Source organism: Anguilla anguilla, chromosome 8, assembly GCF_013347855.1.
Source record: "Anguilla anguilla isolate fAngAng1 chromosome 8, fAngAng1.pri, whole genome shotgun sequence".
Lineage (NCBI taxonomy): Eukaryota > Metazoa > Chordata > Actinopteri > Anguilliformes > Anguillidae > Anguilla > Anguilla anguilla.
The window spans coordinates 17,022,187-17,045,572 of NC_049208.1; the positions used below are offsets into that span (position 1 = coordinate 17,022,187).

General features: G+C 46.2%; 1 protein-coding gene across 2 annotated transcripts in view; it reads left to right on the forward strand.

Annotated features, from left to right (window-relative positions):
• Positions 1-22,241, forward strand: part of LOC118233235 (serine/threonine-protein kinase OSR1-like) — a 69,045-nt gene extending 46,804 nt beyond the window's left edge. Inside the window, exons 5-19 of one of the 2 annotated variants that reach the window (XM_035428713.1) lie at positions 382-437; positions 6,155-6,264; positions 6,574-6,675; positions 7,297-7,430; positions 8,922-8,970; positions 10,379-10,444; positions 11,650-11,772; positions 12,627-12,650; positions 14,646-14,681; positions 15,045-15,242; positions 16,403-16,467; positions 17,260-17,312; positions 17,416-17,484; positions 17,879-17,943; positions 18,289-22,241. In XM_035428713.1, coding sequence (XP_035284604.1) covers positions 382-437; positions 6,155-6,264; positions 6,574-6,675; positions 7,297-7,430; positions 8,922-8,970; positions 10,379-10,444; positions 11,650-11,772; positions 12,627-12,650; positions 14,646-14,681; positions 15,045-15,242; positions 16,403-16,467; positions 17,260-17,312; positions 17,416-17,484; positions 17,879-17,943; positions 18,289-18,363 — 1,225 coding nt within the window. In that variant the 3' untranslated portion in view covers positions 18,364-22,241. The remainder of the gene's footprint in view (positions 1-381; positions 438-6,154; positions 6,265-6,573; positions 6,676-7,296; positions 7,431-8,921; positions 8,971-10,378; positions 10,445-11,649; positions 11,773-12,626; positions 12,651-14,645; positions 14,682-15,044; positions 15,243-16,402; positions 16,468-17,259; positions 17,313-17,415; positions 17,485-17,878; positions 17,944-18,288) is intronic. The other variant, XM_035428714.1, reaches the window with a different exon arrangement.
• Positions 22,242-23,386: the final 1,145 nt, after the last annotated feature.

Genomic DNA, 23,386 nt, shown 5'->3' on the forward strand with positions numbered 1-23,386 from the left:
AGAGAACTTAATTCTGAGCTGTGGCATGGACGGAAATGTTACTTATTTTCCTGTGTGTGGGGTGCTGTCTGTTTTGGTCCCCCTTTACTGCTTCACCGTGCTGCTCTGATGCCTTATGGAAACAGAGCACACTGCAGAGTGTTTACATATGTGAGTTTTTCAGAATTAGTTCTGATAATGGTGTCTTTTTTTATTATAAATGTATGGCAATATCTGAAAGCAGCAATAATGTGTACATTTTGCCATATGTTATGAAGTTGTGTAGTATTACGTAATGTATTTTTGCTAATGTAATGATGTATTTTATTTCAGTGTATGTTAAGTGTGTTGCTTTTCCATAAGCTGTGCGTTAAACTCTGCTGTTTGTCTTTGCCTGGGCAGGGATGTGAAGGCTGGAAACATTCTTCTGGGAGAAGACGGCTCGGTACAAATTGCAGGTAAATACATTTTTTTTTTATTACATAACCAAGCCGCCGCCGCCCCCAGCCCCCACCCCTCCGAGGGAGCTGAGGAGGAGGAGGAGGAGGAGGAGGAGGAGTGCCAGAGACACACCACACGTTTCTCACGCCCTCAGCGCAAGTGCCGAAAATATCCGAGCCCGAACGCTGCCTGCTGTTCAGATCTGCACGCAGGTCCCACATGACTGCTGCTCAGCATCGCTGTACATTTAGCATGGCGCGTGTTCATACTGAGCTGTGTGTAACTGAAAACATGGCTCGGTTCTGATGCAGTACTTATAGATTATTGCAGCAATTGTAAGTATGGTACTGCAGGATATGATATTATGGATCGTTTTTTCTTTGTTCCCAGGTGATTCAGAATTTAGTATGCAGTGACATACATTTAAATTTCATCAAGAGAAGGAAATGTTACGTGCATTAATATCTGAGGAAATGACATGGGTGTCGCTTGGACTGTTTCATCATGGCTGTGTTTCTGAAGTTAGTTTGTTTCAGTGCGGGGCACGCACGTGCGTACACGCAGGCTGGCATCTCTGTGGGTTAGGCTGTACCCTGCAGGGGCAAGAGCTTGTTACAGGACGATCTGCTGCAGCATGAGGGGGCAGTCATCACTGACGGGGGGCACATTTAGTGTGAACCTCTCCCCAGCTGGTGTATCAATGTCACCGTGGAGATGCAGCACGGTGGGATTCAATCAAATCTGCCAATTCATCTTAATTTGTAATTCAGTCTGAAAAAGTGCTGTTTTTCTGTGGCAGCGGTTTTAATATAACTTATCGTCTTTAAACTGTAGGAAAATTGAAGGTGTTTTTAATCTATCGCCACTATCCCTGAAGACAACTTTGTGATTTTGATTGAATCCAGCTATAAGTTTCCAGAGTTATCACCGTTCTACCCTGTGCAATATCCTGAACTTGTAAAGGCTGGAGACACTAGCAGGACAGGCTCAGCTGGGACACATATCTCTGAATGAAGAGGCCTGCTCTCCCGTATTTCTCTAACCTCTGTGAGTGACCGCGGGACTGGTAATGGTATGGCTCAAATTGAGTCATTTGGACTGCCCTTCCCAGGTCATGGAGGTGGTGGGGGCAAATATCAGGGGGGCTGGGGGGGACGGTGGCCATCCAGACTGCAAATACTAAAAGCCCTAAGAAGAAGGTTAGGTGAGGTCACTTGCTCAGCACACGCCAAAACTGAAGACATTTTTTAAATTTATCCCCCGCAGCTGTTTTAGGGCTTTTGCTTAATGCATCATTATTCATTTCAATCCTAAATGGTACATAGATTTTTTCACTAAAAGCTTATGCGGTACTTTCCAGTGTATTCCCAGTTGTGAGTGAGTGAGGAGTGGGGAAGGGGAGTGTGGTGAGCGGAAGGCCAGGAGTGTGAGGTTCCCAGCAGACAAGCGGAGCTTTGTGACGTGCGGTCGGGGGCTGGATGGGGGCTGGATGTGCGGCGGCTCACATGTGGTTTGGCGCACGCGGGGCTTGTGCTGGGATCCCCCGCACGCCGCTCCTCACCGTACCGCTCCTTTCTCCGGGCCGGTTCCTGGAAACGCGGCCTTTCCGCGAAAGCGGCCCCCGCCTCACTCCAGGTGCCTGTCAGCGGGGGGGAGGGGGCCTCCTCGTGCCAGAACCCAAACTTGCTTATCCCAAACAAAAGCCCAGAGGCGGGACCCGCCCCGAAAGTGCGCCTCGCTGTTTAGTGAGCAGTGGGCCATACATCGAGCCTGCGGGTTTGAGGTTCAAATCCCAAACGAGGCGCTACCTTCACGGCCCGTGGTATGAGGCACTTGGCTTGACTTCCATCAGTGGCTATGAAGTTAAATTTATTTCAGATTTCAGCTGTGAGAGGCTAGCATACAGCAGGCGTCCATTACGCTGATGAGTAATAATATAGTACTGCTGGTATTGCTACTTTCAGGCCTGAGTGTGTGTGGAGGAGGTCTGTGGTTTGAACAGATACACCTGAATCGTGCTGTGCGTGCCTGTGCATGTACATGTGTGTGTGTGTGTGTGTGTGTGAGAGAGTGAGAGAAAGACAGTTGGATGGTGAAGAATACTAGCTGTGCAGTCTTTTAATCCCCTTTCTTCAGCTGCTTAGACTCCTGAAAGTCAACTTTTCTTGCACCACACGGTCAGTTTCAATAGCTTATAATCTTCAGCTCTGTCGTAATTTCCAGTTTAGAAGCCAGTGCTCTTGTAGGAAGATATTGAGCAGATAAAACAGCCCTGCATCAGAATGGCATGTCATGCTCTCTCATTGCAAATGAAGATCCTCTGCTCTAAAATCACAGGTTTTATGAGTCTTTGAGCCCAAACCTAAGGTAGTATAGTCATGGTGGTTGGGTTTTTTAATGCTTATGACAGAAATGCAGGCAGTAAATGGGTTTCACAAAACTTTCAAGAGTGATTTCATTGGGAAAAAAAAAATCTATTATATATACGTATATATATATAGTGTTTTAAGTATTAATTATTCGTTGAATTATTTCCGAAGCACTTTGGATGAACAAAGCTCGATTGTAATAGATTTCAAGGGAACATACTAAACGACAATGGCAAAGACACTGTTGTCAGTTAAATTAGGCATTGTAGGGCTTTTTATCGTCAGCATGGATGGACGTTTGCTTCGTGCTTAAAGGAAAATTCCCTGCTGAGCTAAAAGACTAACTGAAATTCCCTTGTTAGCTTACATCTAATCAGGGCATTTTTAAATTTGTAGTTAGGTGGTTAGGTTTGTTAGCCCAGCCGGCTGCTGTGATTTGATTTTCTTCATTGATTAAAGCACAACAGAAGAAATTGAAAACCACAGGCTAGGCCATTAGCATTAGCGGTGTTTGTAGCAACGCGCCGCTGCCTGTGGGGTAGGCGGCTCTGTGTCCAATCATCATTCATGTCTGCTCCCGTCCACCTCGGACAGACCCGCCTTCCGGGTGAGGAAGATTCCACAGACATACGCCCAAACGCCTCCAGACCCAAACACGACGTGTAAACGAACCTGCCGGTGCTCACTGTTCAGCTGTGTTCAGTGTGCCCGGGGATAGCGGGCATGCGGGATAGCGGGCATGCGGGAAAGCGGGCATGCGGGAAAGCCGGCATGCGGGATAGCGGGCATGCGGGATAGCAGGCATGCGGGAAAGCGGGCATGCGGGATAACGGGCATGCGGGATAGCGGGCATGCGGTCATGCGGTTCCTATCCACAGGATCCACTGCTCTGCAGGATTTCACTGCCCACTGATATTGTCTGTGAAATGTTTATTATGCAGTATGTTGTTCTCTCAGCCTTTAAAGCATTTCTTCTAAGTGCAGTTGGACCCCCCCCCCCCCCCCCCCCCAGAGTTCTTCCCTTGGCGGTCCCAGCCCAAGGTTTGAGTACTGCATTTGCCTGTGGACTCGTACCTGACTGCCTTTTCACTCATATTCAACTTTCGGTCGCTGCCAAAAACACAGCCAGTCGTCCTCTGCTTGTGGCAAATTGCTTTCCTCTGTGGCCAGACATGAGCAGTTGGTTGTGAATGAGAAGGCCTGATTTATATTGCGTTCTGAAAGGAGGCTGGTCTTGGAAAGGCTGGTGCTGTGGGCTGATGAAGTCCTGAAAGGTCAAGGTCGGCTCTCTGATGGATGAGTCTCCCCAGCACTCGTTCACTCAGAAGAAATTGAAAGTTTTGTATTTATATAGAGGTGATTTATAATTCTCTGGGTCTAAGCCTGCTACAGCCTCACCTGCGCTGCTCAAAGTGTCCTTGTACACCCCTGAGAAAGTTCTTTTTTCATTTTTAATTTTTTTTTTAACTGTGTTTCCTTTCCAAAAGAGTTCAGACTCCTGGAAGAACAGTGTTCAGACCTACGCCACACGCACGCCTCACAGGACACCCGTCAGTGTGGATAGGGTTAGGGTTAGTGTGCATTGCAGAGCCTTGGACTTCCATGCCTGTTCCTTGAAAGGTCAGGCTGTTCTGACTGTGAGGGCAGAAAGGTGCCAGGCGCAGAGGGCCCCCGCCCCCCCCCCCCCCCTCTCAGAGCATGTGACCGCTGCGGACGCCAGGACCATGAAACCCGAACACGACCGACTCTGCACCTCCGCTCCCAGCTCTGTGCCCATGAAATCAGATTCCTGAGTGTTTATAACAGGCCGTTTGAAAGCAAAGCAAACGAGGAGTTTGTTTTCTCCGACGCGTCAGTGATGTTACCACCGACGCTCTGCGTCCAACTAACGAAAACAGAGCTGCTATCGTCCTCTGGTTCATCTGAAGTGTGTCCTGCCTGGTGTACACCATGCAAGTGCAGCCTCTGCAGCCCTCATCGTCCTTCATGTTCAACCGACACCGCAACAGGAAGCTGTACCATCGAATTGAGGTCTTCCACAGCAGTGTAAAATCATGTGCTTGTAACGCCTGGCGGTTAGTAGGGGTAACGCTTTCTCCTGTTAGGGTCGAAGATCACAGTGTCATGGCAGGGAAACTGACCGGCCTCTGTCAGAGGAGGAAAGCTTCCTGACCGCAGGAGATGGCGTTCTGCTATAGCCTGGCAGGCTAACGGAAAGCCAGAGCTCCAGGCCTGTGAGACTGCGGGTTACTTCCTTACTCCTGCTCTCGGTCCGTTCTCCGCGCAGAAGGCCAACGCTGAATCCTGGCCAGAGGAAACGGCCCTAACAGGCCCCTCCCCCCTCGTACATTACGTCCGAGCGTGCTCCTCCGCTGCGTCGGGGCCCGTGCTGGAGCGGCCCCAGCCTGGCAGGAAGCTGCAGGGTAATTAAAACGTTGAGTAACGGCTCTTCCTCCCCAGCTGAGTAAGAGGAGAGTCCGCTCTGATTGCTCTGAAAGCTTATTAATGGAGCGCTGCTGCTGCTGTTAAGATCAGGCCGGTCCGCCTCTGTCTCCTCTCCGCCGGCTCGCGCGTGCCGCTAACAGGGCTGCCGGGGCAACCGCGCCGTGTGGTTGGATGAATCGGATGAGCCCTGCCGTGTGTGATGTCACTAATATTCCGTGCTCATTTGTCTGTAATCGCTTCTGGTTTTTCCGATATGGAACAATGTGTCTACTCTCATATTGGCCACTAATGGTGCTGTATTGGGTAGTAGCTTTTATTGTAGAAGGTTGCCGGTTCAAATTTTTTGCACAATGCTGGTGTACCCTGAAGTACAGTAATCAACCTGAAGTCCTTTGGTAAACTATCCTGTCGGATAAGGGATTAATATAGAAGGCAAGCTATTCGCAATGCCCTGAATAAGAGCTCATTGAAATGAATGAAATGAATATTGTAAATCAGACATCATTATCCACACAGCCTAGCTTCTCATTGGCTTGGCAGTCATCTGATCAGAGCCATGTCAGGACTTTTCCTCAGATATCCATGCAGTTTTCACAAAGGGCACGTTGGATAAACATCCATCTCCTCTGTGGTTTGGGCTCTTCGGGTTAAACCTGCAGCTGATAGTGAGTCAGTTAGCAGCGCATGGAAACCAGGGGGCTTAAAGCTGGGCCTTCCAAGAAGCGCATTTCTCATGCTTGCGAGTGATTTAGTGTGGCTGTGTCTGTAATGACACCCCACAGAACTCTGCCCAACTCTGACCGACCCATTACATCACCACCATGTTTAGAATGCCGACAACATCTGTTGACTTGGCAACCAACTCTCCATATCTATCCTCCCTCTTAACCCCTCCCCCCTCTCGGCCCTCTCCTTGCCAGACTTCGGCGTCAGTGCCTTTTTAGCCACCGGGGGCGACATCACCAGGAATAAGGTGCGGAAGACGTTTGTGGGGACCCCCTGCTGGATGGCCCCAGAGGTGATGGAGCAGGTGAGTGACATTGCAGTTTCCCAGCATGCCCTTTGATGTGGCTACAGGAGGGCTACCTCATCTTTGAATCTCATATAGCTCTGGTATTGTGTTGGGAAGTTGGTTTAATGAAACAGGCCTCCCTGTGTCATGGTTGGAGGGCCAATATGTCCTACTTTACATTTTCATTTTTTAATAATTTCCAGCTTTCTTTAATGTTGAAAAGATAAAATTCACTACATGTATAATAAGCCCTATTATTGAACTCGCCATGTGCCAGCAGGTCATCTCAGCATAACGGGAATTAAATGATCTTTCTTTTCTCCTCAGGTCCGGGGTTATGACTTCAAAGCGGACATCTGGAGTTTTGGGATTACAGCCATCGAACTGGCGACAGGAGCCGCCCCCTATCACAAGTACCCCCCCATGAAGGTAAGATAGACGGGGTGGTGAAAGGGAATGAGCAAGGCCTAGGAATTTAGTGTTGTAAAGACGTCTAGTTTATGCATGAGTGAAGTCTCTTCTCTTCAGAGGGAATGAGCCGACTGTAAGTGTCCTGCTCTGTATTTGACTGGGTCGCACACAGTCCTGCCCTATGCGTCTGTGTAGGGAGGCGGTGCAGTGTAACGGCTATGGGAGCTGCGTTTGCAGCTCTGAGGCTGTAGCTCTGACTCCCAACTGGGGCTCTGCCGTTGTGGCCTTGAGCACGAATTACTGAATTACCTCACACAATGCCCAGCTGTATAAATAGATTGTTTATAATAATGTATTTTGTATAAGTTGCTGTGTCTGCTAAATGGCTAACATGAAACAGGTAATGTAGAAATGGATTGTTAAAGATGGGCGTACATAATTGGAGGCTTTGAAGTTATTGAAATAATCAAGCTGTAACTTCTGGCTTGATCTGAATAGCATTAATTGCTGAATTAGCACTTATATAGAATATGCGCTTTGGGGAGCTGTCCTCTTTCAGGAGTAGAGCCCAAACCCCTCAGGGGCTGTGATCCCACCCCGTCCCGGTGCAGCGCTTTACGAGCCCTCGCCGCATTGCAGGTGCTGATGCTGACTCTGCAGAACGACCCGCCGGGGCTGGAGACGGGCGTCACCGACAAGGAGATGGTCAAGAAATACGGCAAGTCCTTCAGAAAGATGATCTCGTTGTGTTTGCAGAAGGACCCAGAGAAAAGGTGACCTTGCACACACGTACACAGTCACACACACAGTCTCTCACACACAGATGCACACACACACACACACACACACACACAGTCTCTCACATGCGTACACAACACACACACGCACACAGTCACACACACAGTCTCTCACACACAGATGCATCCACACGCGCATGTGCACACACACACAGTCTCTCACATGTGTACACACACACACACACACACACAGTCTCTCACATGCGTACACAACACACACACGCACACAGTCACACACACAGTCTCTCACACACAGATGCATCCACACGCGCACATGCACACACACACACACACACACAGTCTCTCACACACAGATGCATCCACACACGCACATGCGCACACACACACACACACACACACACACACACACACAGTCTCTCACATGCGTACACAACACACACACGCACACACACATACATTCTCTCACACACAGATGCATCCACACGCGCACATGCACACACGCACACAGTCACACGCACAGTCTCTCACACACAGATGCATCCACACGCGCACATGCACACACACACACACACACACACACACACACACAGATGCATCCACACGCGCACATGCACACACGCACACAGTCACACACACAGTCTCTCACACACAGATGCATCCACACACGCACATGCACACACACACACACACACACACACAGTCTCTCGCACACAGATGCATCCACACACGCACATGCACACACACACACACACACACAGTCTCTCACATGCGCACACACACACACACACACACACACACAGTCTCTCACATGCGTACACACACACACATACACATACATACACACACATACTTCTGTCATTGTTAATCATTTAACCAGGGTTTTTTAGTCCTGGTGTAGGACAGTTATTTTATTTTCTTTTTTTTTCTTTTTTTAAAGTGCTCGAGTATTAGTGTCTTCTTTTCTCATGGCTATAATATGAATGAAGGGAGTGTAGTTTAGCTGTGTGTGTGAGGAAAATGATTCAGTGGACATCACCTGCAAGCACAGACCTGGGTAGCCCTTTAATAGCGAGGCCAGTTTTTATGTGTCGTATGAGTCATTTTTATGTGTGTATGAAGTGTCTCCCCTCATGTTTAACTTTATTATAGGCTGCGTTACAGGCCAGTTGCTGTGTGCTTGCTCCCTGATGAGTTGCAGCTTGTATTCCTGCTGTGTTATAAACTAATTAAGGAAGCACTTTTTCTTTGGTTTGTAGCAAAAACTACTTAAATCCCTACTGATATATTTTCCAGTTGATGCGTTTCCTTTCTCCTTGTGGCACTAAGGGCTGCTTTGCTTGTTGGGTGTTACTTTTACTGAGCTGGTGTTGGAATCATTGATCATTAGCCAGTTGAATGCACATTAGTGAGGGCATTTTACTGATATTATGAGGCGTTTGCTCCTGTAAAGTGTAGTTTCTGTGTGCTCTGATGGTAAGATTGTTTTAAACTGCAACTCCATTTCAGACCCACAGCTGCTGAGCTCCTGAAGCACAAATTCTTCACAAAAGCCAAGGTGAGCCCCGGCTGAGCGCCCCGCCCGTTTCCAGGAGAAATCTGAGCGAGCGCCCGCCCCTCCCCCTCACCCCCCGATGCCCCGCCCAGAGGGCACCTGCAGGTCACGCTGCCGCCCAGACCCGGCCGCCCCAGAGCCGCTCAGAGCGGTCCGATCCGCCCGTGCTGAACGCGTGACCCAGGCGCTCGGGCCACCCGGAACATTCCGCACGCCGCTGCAGCCGGCCTCGCTATTGAAGGGCCGTGCACTGTAACAATGGGGGGGATTAGCTGCCTGGCTAACTGATACGGGCTCTGCCCTAACAACTGCTGTGCTGGATCAGCAGTTTGCTGTTTGGAAGAAGAGATCACACCCCCCACCCCCCACAGACTGTCAGTCGCACACATCCGCCTCCCCGTAGACACACAGACACACACACCCCCCTCCCTGCAGAAACAGACACACCCCTTGTTAGTTTGCCCTGCATCACTGACCGTCAGTCTTGCTGCTGTGGTTCCCATGTTATCAGACCTCTTGTTTGAAGGGTTAAACTGGATTGCATTTCTACATGTAGCCTGTAGGTGTCACTGCCGCAGCCGTGTTCTAAATCACAACATTTTAGAGGTGGTCAGCCTCTTCCAGCTACATGTTACACCTGCTAATATTAATGCTTAGTTAGCACTTTGGAAAATAACGTTCCTGCTTAACACTTCGCAACCCAACAAATATTTCCCCTTAGCTTGCGCTTTCTCAGTTTCTCACTGAAGCGACTGGCTACTATTTCTGTACTCAGGTGGCTGTCTATCAGCACAGTAGTTTTAACTGGTAAATCCCAAGGTCTCTCAGCCATAGAAGTCCCCATGTATTGCACACAGAGGTCATTACCATGGGGGATGAGCGGCTGAATATCTCCCATAAAGCTGTGCGTTTAAACGCACGCGGGCGGCTGCTGTGTCTCATCAGGAGGACTCATTTAATCCATAAAACAGCTACTAAAGTGAATCACTGTGTATATCACTGACTCGTAGTGTTTGTGTGGACAGCTCAGGGGATTCATTTCCTTCCTGATGTGATTCCCTACATATAACTTTGCAGAAATACTCTGTGACATCGTCCTTTACGTATGGTAGCATTACCGAAGGCTTTCTTCCAGGAAAGTTTGTGACTTGCACTGAAGTGAAGTGTTATTTCACATTAAAGGATGATTTTAAGGTGTAACTTAACTGAACCTTCTGGGGCCAATGTAACAATCAGTACTGGTAATTGAAAGCAATGGAGTTCTAGAACACTGACTGAGTTTTGAAAAACCTTTTGAAAAAAAAACGTACTCTCCAAAAGGGTTAATCACCGAGGTGTTAAATCACTGTCACAGTTTTATCGAATGCAATGCAGGATTTTTCAGCTTTTTGCATTTTGTTTTCCTCCTCAGAACAACGAATACTTGCAAGAAAGGCTAATACAGAGGGCCCCCACAATAGGAGAACGATCCAGAAGGGTAAGAGAACCGAGCAGAACCTTAGGAGAAACGCCAGCTTGATTTCGGGCAGCTGCTCCTCAGATTTACTCCGACGCGAGAACCTCCCCACGGCGCTCAGCCTCGTGCGTCCCGCGGTGCCGCTCCTGCTGGCGGCAGACAGGAAACGAGCCTCTTCTGAAGCACTTAGTGTCAAAGAAGTTTTTGAAGTTCAGCGTGAGTTCTTAGGTGTGCTTTCAGAGAAAACACCGCTGCGGGCTTTGGATAGGCACCTCTGTCGCGCTATGCGGCCCGCGCTCCCCCAGAAACGGTCCAGAGGCCGCGGCCTGAAGACTCTCGGTTCCTCAGGGCTGTTTGTGAGGGGATTCTGTTTCAGCTGGAACCTCTCGCCAGTTCTCCCCATCTGTGGTCTGGACAGATTGCTTTTCTGTATTAATGTTCTGCAAAATGCGTTTTGCCACACTGTGTTTTGGGAAGGGAGCTGTTGTTTGCGTGTGGGACAAACGTGGGTCTTTTTATTTAGATTTTTGTTCCATGTATATTTTTAACCGTAACTGGGTTAATTATTCAGCTTAATGAATGCATTTACTCCGTTGCATTCTGGCTCTGACTCTTAGCAGAATTATCAGACTGTCCAGTGAAGCTCAGATGGAACAAAACCACACCTGTTGCTGGCACTCCAGGACCGAGGTCGCCCATGTCCGTGTTAGGGCGTGTCAGGACGTGCTGGGGGAGAGGGAGAGAGGCGTGAGCGCAGGACCAGATGAATATTTGAGCAGCGCAGATGTACGTGAGGGAGCAACAGGGACGGCTGGACAGTGGAGTGGAAAATGGAGGAATATGATCTGCCGTTCCGAGGCTTCCCCCGTCAGAGAGAGCCAGGGTTCTGTTTCATACCGCTGGCGTGTCACACGTGTAGAAGCAGTGCGATAGGGAGAGCATGATATAACAGCACCTGCTCTCTCAGTAATGGCAGATTGCTGATCGTGTTTGTTGTGTGTGCATTGGCTTTGCGTGTGTGTCTGTGCTTTTTTTTTGCGTGTGTGCGTATGTGTATGCATGTTTGCGTATGTATATGTGTGCGTGTGCGTGTACATGTATGTGTGTGCGTGTGTGTTGTTTTTGCGTGTGTGTATATGTGTCTGCGTGTGCGTGTGCGTATGTGTATGCCTGTGTGCGTGCGTGCGCGTGCGTGTGTGTGTGTGCGTGCGTGCACATATGTGCAGGTGCGGAGAGTTCCAGGCTCCAGCGGCAGGCTGCATAAGACGGAGGACGGCGAGTGGGAGTGGAGCGACGATGAGCTGGACGAGGAGAGCGAGGAGGGAAGGGCTGCCGTGTTAGCGCTGCGGGTGAGGGGTCGCTTCGCATCACGCCCCATACGCATCACACCCCATACGCATCACGCCCCATACGCATCACGCCCCATACGCATCACACCCCATACGCATCACGCCCCATACGCATCACACCCCATACGCATCGCGCCCCATACGCATCACACCCCATACGCATCACGCCCCATACGCATCACGCCCCATACGCATCACGCCCGATACGCATCACGCCCCATACGCATCACGCCCCATACGCATCACACCCCATACGCATCACGCCCCATACGCATCACACCCCTTTCGCATCACACCCCATACGCATCACTCCCCATACGCATCACGCCCCATACGCATCACACCCCATACGCATCGCGCCCCATACGCATCACACCCCATGCGCATCACACCCCTTTCGCATCACTCCCCATACGCATCACGCCCCATACGCATCACGCCCCATACGCATCACGCCCCATACGCATCACACCCGATACGCATCACGCCCCATACGCATCACGCCCGATACGCATCACACCCCTTTCGCATCACTCCCCATACGCATCACACCCCATACGCATTACACCCCATACGCATCACACCCCTTTCGCATCACTCCCCATTCACTCTTCACCCTGCCACACAGCACCTTTATTCACCCTTTCTATCAAAGTCCCAGTGACAGCAGAGCAGGGCACCTTCGTCCTGCCCCCTTACAAGGAGGCCTGACTCCCGTCTCTTCATTCTGCTTTTTACTCATCGTCTCCTGCACTGTAGCCCAGATGTGTTCCACAGTCCCAGTCCCGCAGCATTTGGTTATGGGGTTCCTTTGACATACAGTATTTTCTCTTGCTTCAAATCATGGCTTCCAGAGTCGACTGAGAGCCGTGCTTGTGGTAAGAGACTGGCTGGATGTGTACACGCTGTGTTCATCCAGCGCTGAGCTTATTTAGGGGGTCAAGCCAAGGGTGTGTAGAGCCCCTGTAGTTTTGGCTAGGATTCTTCTTCTTCTACTGCTTCTACTTGCTAAATTTTCAACCCTTCCCCATGCTCAAAGTCTCACGAAACTCGGCTGGCAGGTCTAGAATGGCTGCCAATTTATTATGCATGGCACCAAAGTAACTGACACTCTAGGTGGTGCTGCTGTGCCACCTGAAAAAATTGTAACATTAAAAAAATTATTATACCCATCTTTCTCATACATGCACCAAATTTCTTCCATGTGTCAACCTTGTCATTCTGAAGAAATAATATGCACTATATTGAATTTTCTGCCATTTAGAATTTTTGGAATAACAAACTTTTTTCATACTTTACAATTTTTGCCTGATTCTCATGGTATGTGTAATTTACGCCACGTCGCTGAAGGAAATTTTTATATGTCGAAAGATGGCCACTGTAAATTTAGCAAAAATGCCTGATCACACCCAGGATATGCTTATAGCCACAAATTTACGCCAATTGCATCCATGTAGGTTAATTTTACATCCAATACAAAATGGTAAAATTAGTTTTGCAGTCCTTTACAAAATGCCCACTAATGCACTACAGCTCACCCTTGTTGCTTGGCCCCCGACATTGCTGCCTGCAACTATATTTACCCTTCCGCTTTTGCTTGGCTGTTGCTGTTGGCTCAAAGCAGTCATTCAGTCTGGCTAAGATCCATTCACAGATCGCAGAAAGCCCAAATAATGTGCTCAAGTGTGTTTTTCTTTCTTTTTTCTTTTCAATGGCTCTCATGCAAGAATTGGCCAGCTGCATTAAAAGAATTGTGTCGCCGAAGTGCGTGAAGTAACTTCTCTCTAAAGTAAACGGAATAACTGTCGTTAGAGGCACAGTGCTCACTCACTGTGAATTATAAAGTGGCAAATATGAACTCAAATCAAATCAGGGTCATACTGTAAAGGAGGAAGGGTTGATTAATGCGTAGTCTTCCTAAGGGGTTCTGGGAAAGGGAGTCACGGGGATGACTGTTAGGCTTCTCTGCTCGGCCCTGTTCAGCCTGGAAAGCGTCAGGATGTCCGTGCACTCCGCCAGTCACCTCATAACTCAGGCCTCAGGGACTGATTTCCCAGAAGCCCCATTCCACTCTGATAGGGCGAGGAGCACTGTGATGTCACTCACGGAAGTTTGGCTCACAGGTATTGGTTGAGAGAGTAGTAGGGTGCTGGTTAGAGGTTCATTGTATGTAATGGAGTAACGGCCTGCATTCGCTTCATAGTAGTTTTCTCAGGAAGACCTCAGTGATTGTGTCAGCAGTACAACTGCTGCTTAATAGTTTTCCAAGTGCAGAAGAACCACTGGTAAAAGTTAAGTTCAACATGCCAGACACACACTGTTGCTCACAAGGTAGGTTGGAGTTCTATTTCAATTCGGTCATTTGAGGAAATGAATTCGACTTCAGTTCCTTTCACTGAAAAATCCTCATTTACAGGCTTTTTTCAATTCATGATTTTAATTTAATTTCCTCAATTTACTGACATGAAAAGGAATTGACCCCATACTGTCTGGCTTTTATTTTACAAATACAGAAATTCATCAATATCAATTATTTTTATATTTTCCTCCAGAAAATGTGGTAATTTGTTCATATTTACATGGGAAGATCAGCAGGCTAGTTTAAAGAGCTGTAGCCAAGCAGAGCAGCTTGGAGGCTTCAAGGTTATCCTCATTTTGTTGAATAGCTGTGATTGTCTAATTGTAGGGCCATTACCCATAATCCTTCTCTTTTAGTGGCTGTGGGTTCATTTTTAAATGTCATTTGTGTAGCCATTAGCCCGCTGATTCAGTTGTATATTGGCTTGTACTGCTTTTGGTGACAGCAAAAAATAATAATAATTTCTCTGTAATCCAGAAAAAACATTCTTACTGGCATTGTGTCTGTCTTTCAGTCTCCTCGAGTGAAGGAAGCGTCGCAGAATTCAGAGGTGGGTTCTCAATGCACTTGGGCTTGTCTTTGAGACTTTGCACGTGTTTATATGGTAAATGTGTCTTTCCCCTGAAAATATAGCAATAAAATTTAAAATGTATCTTGATTTGTATCGCATTCTGTGGTGATGTACTTTGGGCTGTTTTTACTGAAAAGAATGCTAACGTGAAAGTAAAACACATCCGTGTACTTGTGTTGCCTTGCATTTTAAGTTGATCTTGAGAAGAGTGCCTGTTAAGTATATGTAATGTAATAATGTAAAATCTGCTAACCAGATATATCAAATTTACAGTACAATTTTTGTGTTTTGGGGGGGGGGGGGGGGGTTTGTCATGATTAACGTCTGTTGTCCGTTTTCTAGATTTTTCCATCAACAGAACCTTCAGGTAGTCACCTCCAGCCTTCAGCCCCGGCCCCAGCCCCGGCCCAGGCCCAGGCCCAGGCCCAGGCCCAGCTACCTCAGCCTGCCGCCCCAGCCCCCACGCAGGCACCACCAGCCAGCGCTCCACCCGCTGCCCAGGCCCCGGCCGTGGCACCAGGCCCGCCCGCCACCACGCAGGTACGGCCCGGGACCTCCCTTTCCTCCCTGTATGTCACATTGTTAGCGCTCAGCGTAGCAACCCCCCTCCGCACTTCACATTACCCATTCACCTGACTGGATGGTTACCAAAACGGTTCAGCTGCTGTGGTGTAGGCAGAGTAACAGCTCCCCACCTGCTGCTTTTTCATCATCCTTCCCCTCAGTGCCTAAACCACACAACCTCGTAGCCCGTCTAACCAGCTTACTGTATCTGTACTAGACTGGGGCCCTCAGTCCTTACCGTTCACTCTGGGGTTATGTGTCTGTACATTTGCTCACAGCTACAGCTGATTTAAACAGCTCTTCTGAACCTGAGAGGAATAGTATGGTCGTTTGAGACCGTGTTAGTGATGCAGAATTTGAAGTAAATCTATTCTCTGCATTTTGACGCTGCCGGGGGTGTGTTTGGGACAGCTTGTGGCGCGTGGGAGACGAACGCGAGCCGGTGTGGCAGCGCAGGTGCGCTCCGAGCCTGACGGCTGGCAGCCCTTTCGGGGGGGGGGTATTTAGATCACTAATCCAGCCGCGAGCTCGATTCGCCAGGAGTAAGCCTCTCGCAGCACAAAGCCGATTTCCCCTCAGAATCCTCATTTCTGTTGAGCTGGCAGTTGGCAGTTGGCAGTTGGCAGTTGATGGTTGGCAGTTGCAGTGGGCGCTGCTGGAGGGCTTTAGTCGTGCTAAACGCCCCTGTTTTCATGCACTTGTGAGTCCCAGCATCCCGTCTGATCTCCTGCTTTCCAGTGAAGCGGGCGAGAGGATAAATTATAGCAGGAAGTTGAGCTTGAAAGGGGCTAAGTATTTGTAAACGCACTCCAACAGCGACAAACACCAGGGTTTTTTTATTTTTTTATTTTTTTTTAGATGAATTCCCCTTTTTCAATTTCCCATTCATGTGGGTTCCACGGCTAGGATTGGTAAACACTGACGTATGGTGATTTTGTTACTGGTAATAATTGTAAAAAAAATGTTTACATTTTGAGCAGCCAACTTACAGGTTGTGAGACTCCAAATGTGCCCAAAAGGCTAATTAATATTCATATTGATTAAATTGAGGATGATGAGGGAGCACTCCTCTTCATAAGCTCTGTGTACGCTCTTCTGCCATTTCCTCCTGTCCTAACCTCTGGTCTCCGTTACAGAACCCAGCTGCAGCTCTCTCGTACGACGCCACCAAGTCTCCCATTAGCTTGGTATTAAGGTTGAGGTGTGTGTCACGTGTAGTACATTTTTGTGCAAATGACTTCATATACTCTGGACATAATTGAATACGGCCCTGTATTGTGTGCTGTCCTATTTTGGTTCTCCTTTGCTTGTGTTCATCCTGTCATACAGAGAAGAGATGGTGGTTCTGTCATTGTTGTTAATCAAATGCTGTTTCCCAACTCTTTAAGGGTCAGTTATTGTTTTCTGTACTTTAGAATGTAGGAAATTACCTGAAACTTTACCTGTTAGCAACTGTAATTCACTTATTCTACCTATTGTAATGTCCTGGATGGCCAGAAGAGGGCAGTAGCACTCAGCTTTTTTCCCTGTTCTAACATGCAATGCAGTTGCTTTTAGTGCAGTTCAAATATTGAACCAGTGAATTAAAAGCGAGAATAAATAAATGCTAATAATAGTGGCAGCAATAATGATAACTGTAAAAATATGTATTTATTAAATGAATGAACAATACAACTTATTTTATTTGAATGTGTGCCATGAAATATAGTTGCTTTAAGGATCATTTTGCAAATTACGCATCCATTTTGAAAATTGAATACGGTTAATTCCTTTATGGTTTGTCACCACTGTGTGACAGAACAGCTTGGGAGAAAGCATCGATCCAGGAAGTAGTCAACTAGCAATTATACATTCTCCAGTGTGAACTCAGTGCCTTTTCGATTTTAAATTTTGCTGTGTCAGCAGCTCATTTTAACCAATCAGGTTTTTGTGCTGAGGTTTCTCATGTGAGTGTGGATAGGCCGTCCCTTCATTTATCTCTCCTCTCTTTCAGAAATTTAAAGAAGGAGCTGAACGACATCCGATTCGAGTTCATGCCCGGGAGGGGTGAGTAGAGTCATCTGAGGGTTTCAGCTGAAATAAAAACATTAAAATATAACTTAAAGCCATAAAAAACACCATAAAAATGCTCGCCTGTCGCCCCGCTCAGACACGGCGGACGGAGTGTCCCAGGAGCTGGTGTCTGCGGGCCTGGTGGACGGCCGGGACTTGGTAATAGGTGAGTGAGAGGGCCCTGCCCAGGAGGCTGGAGGGGCCCAATGGCTGGACACGGTGGTTGCCAGAGCAACGTAAAAGTGTGGATGTTAGAGATTTGGGAATGTGAGGGTAACCAGCCCGAAGCCTCCGCTTGAAATATTGTGGGTGCGAAGCAATCCTTCAAACATTTAAAAGCTTTATTTAATTCGAATAAGATGTGGTTAACATGTTAGGCATGTAAAAGTATAGGAGCCGCTCCTGTTTGCTGTAACCCAAACATGTATGTATGTACTGGATGCTGGTAAAGGACAGATTATTGATGTGTGGTAAATATGTGCGGGCGGGTCAGAGCTGAATGCAGTTCTGCTCTCAGTGCAGTAGCAGTTCTCTTACACTGACCTCTCTGCTCCTTTTAGTTGCTGCTAACTTGCAGAAAATTGTCGATGAGCCTCAAACAAACAAAAATGTCACTTTCAAGTTGGTAAGTTATGAAATATTATTGCTGTATACCGTACATAGTGCATGCACAGCCATCTGCTTCCTGGTGTAATATGAGAACTGTATCCCCATAAATCCAAGTAATTTTAAAGGTTCCAGAACAGGATGTTCTGTATCTGTTGCCTGTTTTGATGGTTGTTGTGGTAGGTGGTCTACCACCACTGACTGTAATAATAGTTTGATGATGATGATGCTGATGATTATTATTATTACTACTGGGTGTGGTAGTAGTATTAGTAGTGGTAGTAGTCATAATAATAATAATAATGATGATAATAATAAAACGAATAGTAAAGTTCTGATCTAACAAGCTTGTTTCTCCTTCCAGGCTTCAGGAGTGGAAGGCTCTGAAATTCCTGACGATGTTAAACTTATGGGATTTGCACAACTCAGCATTAGTTAGACCATAGTACTGCTACCAGGGACACCACTTGCCTAAAGAAACAGAAACAGTATGGCACACCCGTGCATTCTAATGACTTTCATTGGCCTAAAGAAACCACTACTGCCAAAGAGAAAGACCTTGTCATCAGCCCATAGGAACCAGAACCATTTAATAGGATGTGCATTGAGGATGCATTGTACACTGTAGGAATCACAGTTAAAAGGTTTACATGTGTGTGTGTGTGTAGAAGGACGCAATCATCACAACTCACCAGTCTGCCATTTCCTCTGAGTTTTCTTTCTTTCTGTCTGTCTTTCTTTCCGTCTTTGTAATTTAAGATGTACGTTTGCACAATCTGAACCAACTCCTGCAAGTCCTGGTAATGTAAAATGCCTTATTTACAACAGTACTACTGAGAACATGATGGGGCTGTCCCCGGTTTAGTCGTGGAGCTTAACTGTAGATTGAATTTAATGTGGTTTCAGTTACTCATGTTAAACCATCCCATTTTGGAGCTGTGAACACGTGCTGTCAGAATGGCAATACCGTACCATGTAAACCCACACACACACACACACACACACACACACACACACACTTTTGAGCTGTGCATGGAGCTGCAGCCAGTGTCTCCCCCAAAACGCCTGCGTCTGTCGCAGCTGTGTGAAACGCACTTATCGACTGATCAAACAGTTGCATTGAAGTGGCTTTGCTTGGCTCCAGCACAGTCCATTTGGAAGATTTTTGGGTTGAACATTGGCCAGAAATATCATTGTCCTAATCCACCACATGGAGAGAGGAAAGTTAGGCTGTGGGAGTGGTTTAAGATAAATGGACAAACACTTTAACCAAGAAAATAAATGACTCCCATTGCGAAAGGGTTCCAGGTTTTACTAAATGCTCCTGGGCATCCCTTGTGTAATTCCCTTTCTTTATTCCAGCCTGCCCCTGGAACTGCTGTGGGTCCCTGCTTTAATCCATTTGATTTGATCCTATTTGTTCCCTCATCTGTCTTTCTACAGCAAAGGGCTTCAGATTCCTGTCCTGGAGGGCCGCAGTCTCGGCTGGTTTTTGTGATTTTTTTTTCAATCAGCAGCCAATTTAGGCCTTGGAAACAAGGCGTGTGTAGATTCTTTAGCCAATCACTGACTTTAATTTAGGACTTTAGTGCTGGAACGTATCTAAAACCAGCAGACACGGCAGCCCTCCTGGATTTGGAACAATAAATTATATCATTTCCATAAAGCCCTGAAGGAGGCTTCGCTTCCCACCAAAACCTCGTCAAAACCTTTGAATCTGGGATTTAGAATTTCACATCAAATTTTAAATGACATAAAATAGTGAAAGGTATGTTTTGAAAGCTAGAGGATAATGGTAAGACCCTCTTCAACTACTTTCCAGGGGCTGGTCCCAGAGGAACTGGGGTCAGTGTACCAGCTCTCGTGCCCCACTACAGTAAAAAAGAAAATGGTGCATTTTACTAATGCCCACTCGCCCTCCACAGTCCTGCCCACAGGAAACAGGTTTGGCACCCTGGCCCTGGCCAACCCTCTCCAGATTAAGGTGTGACGCTCAATGCCCAGAAACGTGGCGCATGCTCTCCTCTGGGCCCGACCGCTTCTGGTACCATGAAGGGACCGGGCCCAGCGAGTCACTGCTCACGGCAGCAGGAACCGGACTTTCAAACCCCGGTCCGCTATTGGCTGTTTCATACTATCTCAGACTCCTCAGATCTCAAGTTCTGGCAAAAAGGCTCTGGAGAATTTCTGATAATTCCACTTTTTGAAAGAAGTTTAAACACAAACATATCTCACTAATTCACTAAGTATTCCACAGCTCTGTGTCTGAAATCTGATCCTCACGACGATGTATTTAAACGTGTACATATATATTATATATTAAAAAAAGCATTTTTAAGAAGTTTAACGGCGGAGTAACTGAAGCCACACGTTCTGCCTGTGGCGCATTGGGGTCTGTTCGCGGCTCAGACTTTGGATTCGGAAGACCGTAGCGCACATTAGCTTGGCACGGATGGCAAGCGGCTGCAGAGTACTTGATCGACGACGTTAGCGTGTAAATAATGAAATTTGGTGTCGATTTGTTTTTTATACTGGGTGTTTCACATTTGGCCTTTGTATCTTAAAAGAAGAGAGGAGGTGGAGGGGCGCGGAGGCCAGAGAAAGGAGGGCGCGCGCGTTTCGTTCGCTTTTCTTTCGGCGGCGGATGTGGCGGCAGGGTTTGATCCAGAAACGGCCGTGTTCTCTCTCTCTCTCCCCCCGCTCACGGGGTTCCAGCGCTCTGCTTCCCTCGCGGCCTCCTGCTCGTCTCGCTGGAGGTGCTCTCTCTCATTAAGCCTTTAAGCCTTTTTCGATTGGACGGGTGAATAGAGTGCCAGATATCACTGACCCTTTCTCTCAATCTTTCTCAGCTTGACAAAACTGACCCACTGATGTATTTGACTGTGCACGCTTGAAAACTTGGGGTTATCTGTCTCTTTCTTATTGGTGTTTGTATTCCCTAGATTGCCATGTGTAAATCAAAAAAAATATAACTATATGTATTTTGTGATTATTGGCTAGTCCTTTTTGAAACGCCACTCCTGATTTTAAGCAATATTGTGATGGTGGACTTGTATGTCAGCATGTTTTATCAAGCCTACTGACTGCTCTCAATTGCCTAGTGCTTCTCTGAAACTACAAAGGAAAAAATGGTATCATTAGCTTTTCATGAGTTACACTCGTGAATCGAGCTACAAGAATATGTACACACTCTAGTAGTGATGTCACCTGTAGTGTTTGAACTGTGCTTTTGTTCAGCAGCCTGTGTTCTCCCAATGCTTTGTGATGTCACAATATAGTGTGTCAATGATTGTGTGACATCATTTGTCCTCATTAATTCACCATGGCGGGCAGTTTTTATTGGCTTAATGTTTTATTGGTCAAATATAAAGTTGGATGTAGTGGGCTGTCTGACATTTGACATGAGAAATGCATATAATCAATCTGATGTAAGTCGTGGTCTTTCTTGATTTATGTAGCACTGTATGTTAAATCCTGTGAATTGTAGAATAGTGTGACTTGAATGCTTGGATTGGGAGAAAGTTTAGTTATGTCAAGTTGATTTGATTTTGATTTTATGGGTCTCCTGACAGAAGATGCTTGTTTACCGGTAAATGTTTTCGTCAGAAGTACAGTTATCATTATGTCTGGCCTAACACTCCTCCACTGGACTTCCAAAAGCACCTTTCCCATTCTCTAGTCAATCGGTCACTTTGATACCCAAAGCCCCATTAGAACCTTACGAAACATTGCGCCGATGTTCTCGTAAGGTTGTCCGAATATCGTGGTGCACCGTTGTGGTTTAAAGTTTGGTGGGTGTTATGCAGGCTAGTGTTATTAATTGTCCAGCTGGTAAATAAATGTTTTCTGTAATGGTATTGATTTAACTGAGGAGTAATAATGAGATTTAGGTATTATCCCAACCTTGAAGTATTGAGTGCCATTTGCCTGTACTTGACTGCTGTGGCTGGTATGGCTATATGAGTATAATCGTTGTTCAATCAGTGGCACCCACTGGATTATACCCTGGATCAAACTGCATTCAAATCTTCATTTATTTGATTTTGCTCCACTTCTTTTATTTTTGTTTCCTTGTCTGTTTTCTTATCTGTAATAAATCGAACTTAATTAACAGCATTGTATCAGTGGGACAGAACACCTTTACACATGACTTTGTGTGTTGTAGACTTAAACACAAAGCTGTAAGATATTTCAGTTTCCCTTCCTGTTATTTTCAAGTTTTTTTTTTTTTTTTTGTTTTTTTGTTTTTTTGGATTTCAGTGCATGTTTCCATAATTATTATTTTTAATCAATAAAGAATGAACTTGTCAGATCCTTCTCCTGGTTGTTTTATTTAATGCTTCATCAAAAAGGCGGTAGATTTAATTGCTGATGTTCAGTTTTCTCCCCTTTGAAGAAGGGTACGGAGTATGCCTGATTCTCCCTGCATGTGTGATTACACATTGTGGCAATTGTGTAATGTCTTTGTGTTTGCCTGTTTGTGTTGTGCTCTTGCAGTATGCAGAACCACTCCAAATCTCAAACGTGGACACACGGCACTGGGGACAGAGGCAATTTTACTGATATCTGGGATTATAGTTCTGAAAATGTATCTCCACCTCAACTGAATTTAAAATGAATTCCTCTTTTTTTTCTGCACTGTTTTTTGTTTATTGTGAAGAAGCAGTAGTGCTAGAATCAGTGTGGCTAGCTTCCTTTGCTAATGACACCACCTTCATATTAGCAACCCTTTTTGGAAACTAACAAAGGGATCCAGCGGTGATCTTTTGTATCGTCTCGCATGATCGCCGCTCAACATACATGTGACGTGTGTGAGCACACATGAAAGATTGATGTAATAACGTACAAACCACGTAATGCCACATAACATACTGTGTGTTATTAAAAATGACAAATAGTTCAAACTTGAATCTCACTTTTAATGTACAAATTTAGTTACTGTCAGTAATACAAGATGTGATGTAATGCACATGCATCTAACAAAAAGAACTGAAATCAAGAATGATAAAAAGACATAATTATAAAAAACAAGTGTTTTTTAAAATAAAAAATAATTAATGGTTTGACTGTTTCACTCTTTCTCCTTATTTACATGATTTACTTGCATTTCTTTATTGAAATATATTGTTTAATCAGTGAATTTGCAAAACCTTTTTAAAAATTTGAAAGTTTAAAATATAACAATGAAACTGGAAATAAATTCTCTGCTTACTGTATGTTAGGAATTCAATATGGTTTCATCTTTTAAAAGGCAAGTGTAAACTCTTAGTTTTAACACATTTTTTAAAGGTAGAGTTAAGACGGTAGTTTCATTTGTTTACATGGCTTTTTTCCTGCTGGTTTGCTATTAATACATGTGTACATCAGTCTATCTTAACCCATGGAATATATGATCTGCCATTGACAGTGTCTTTGATTTTTTTCAACAATAATTTCTCCATTGGGATAATAGGAAATCAGGA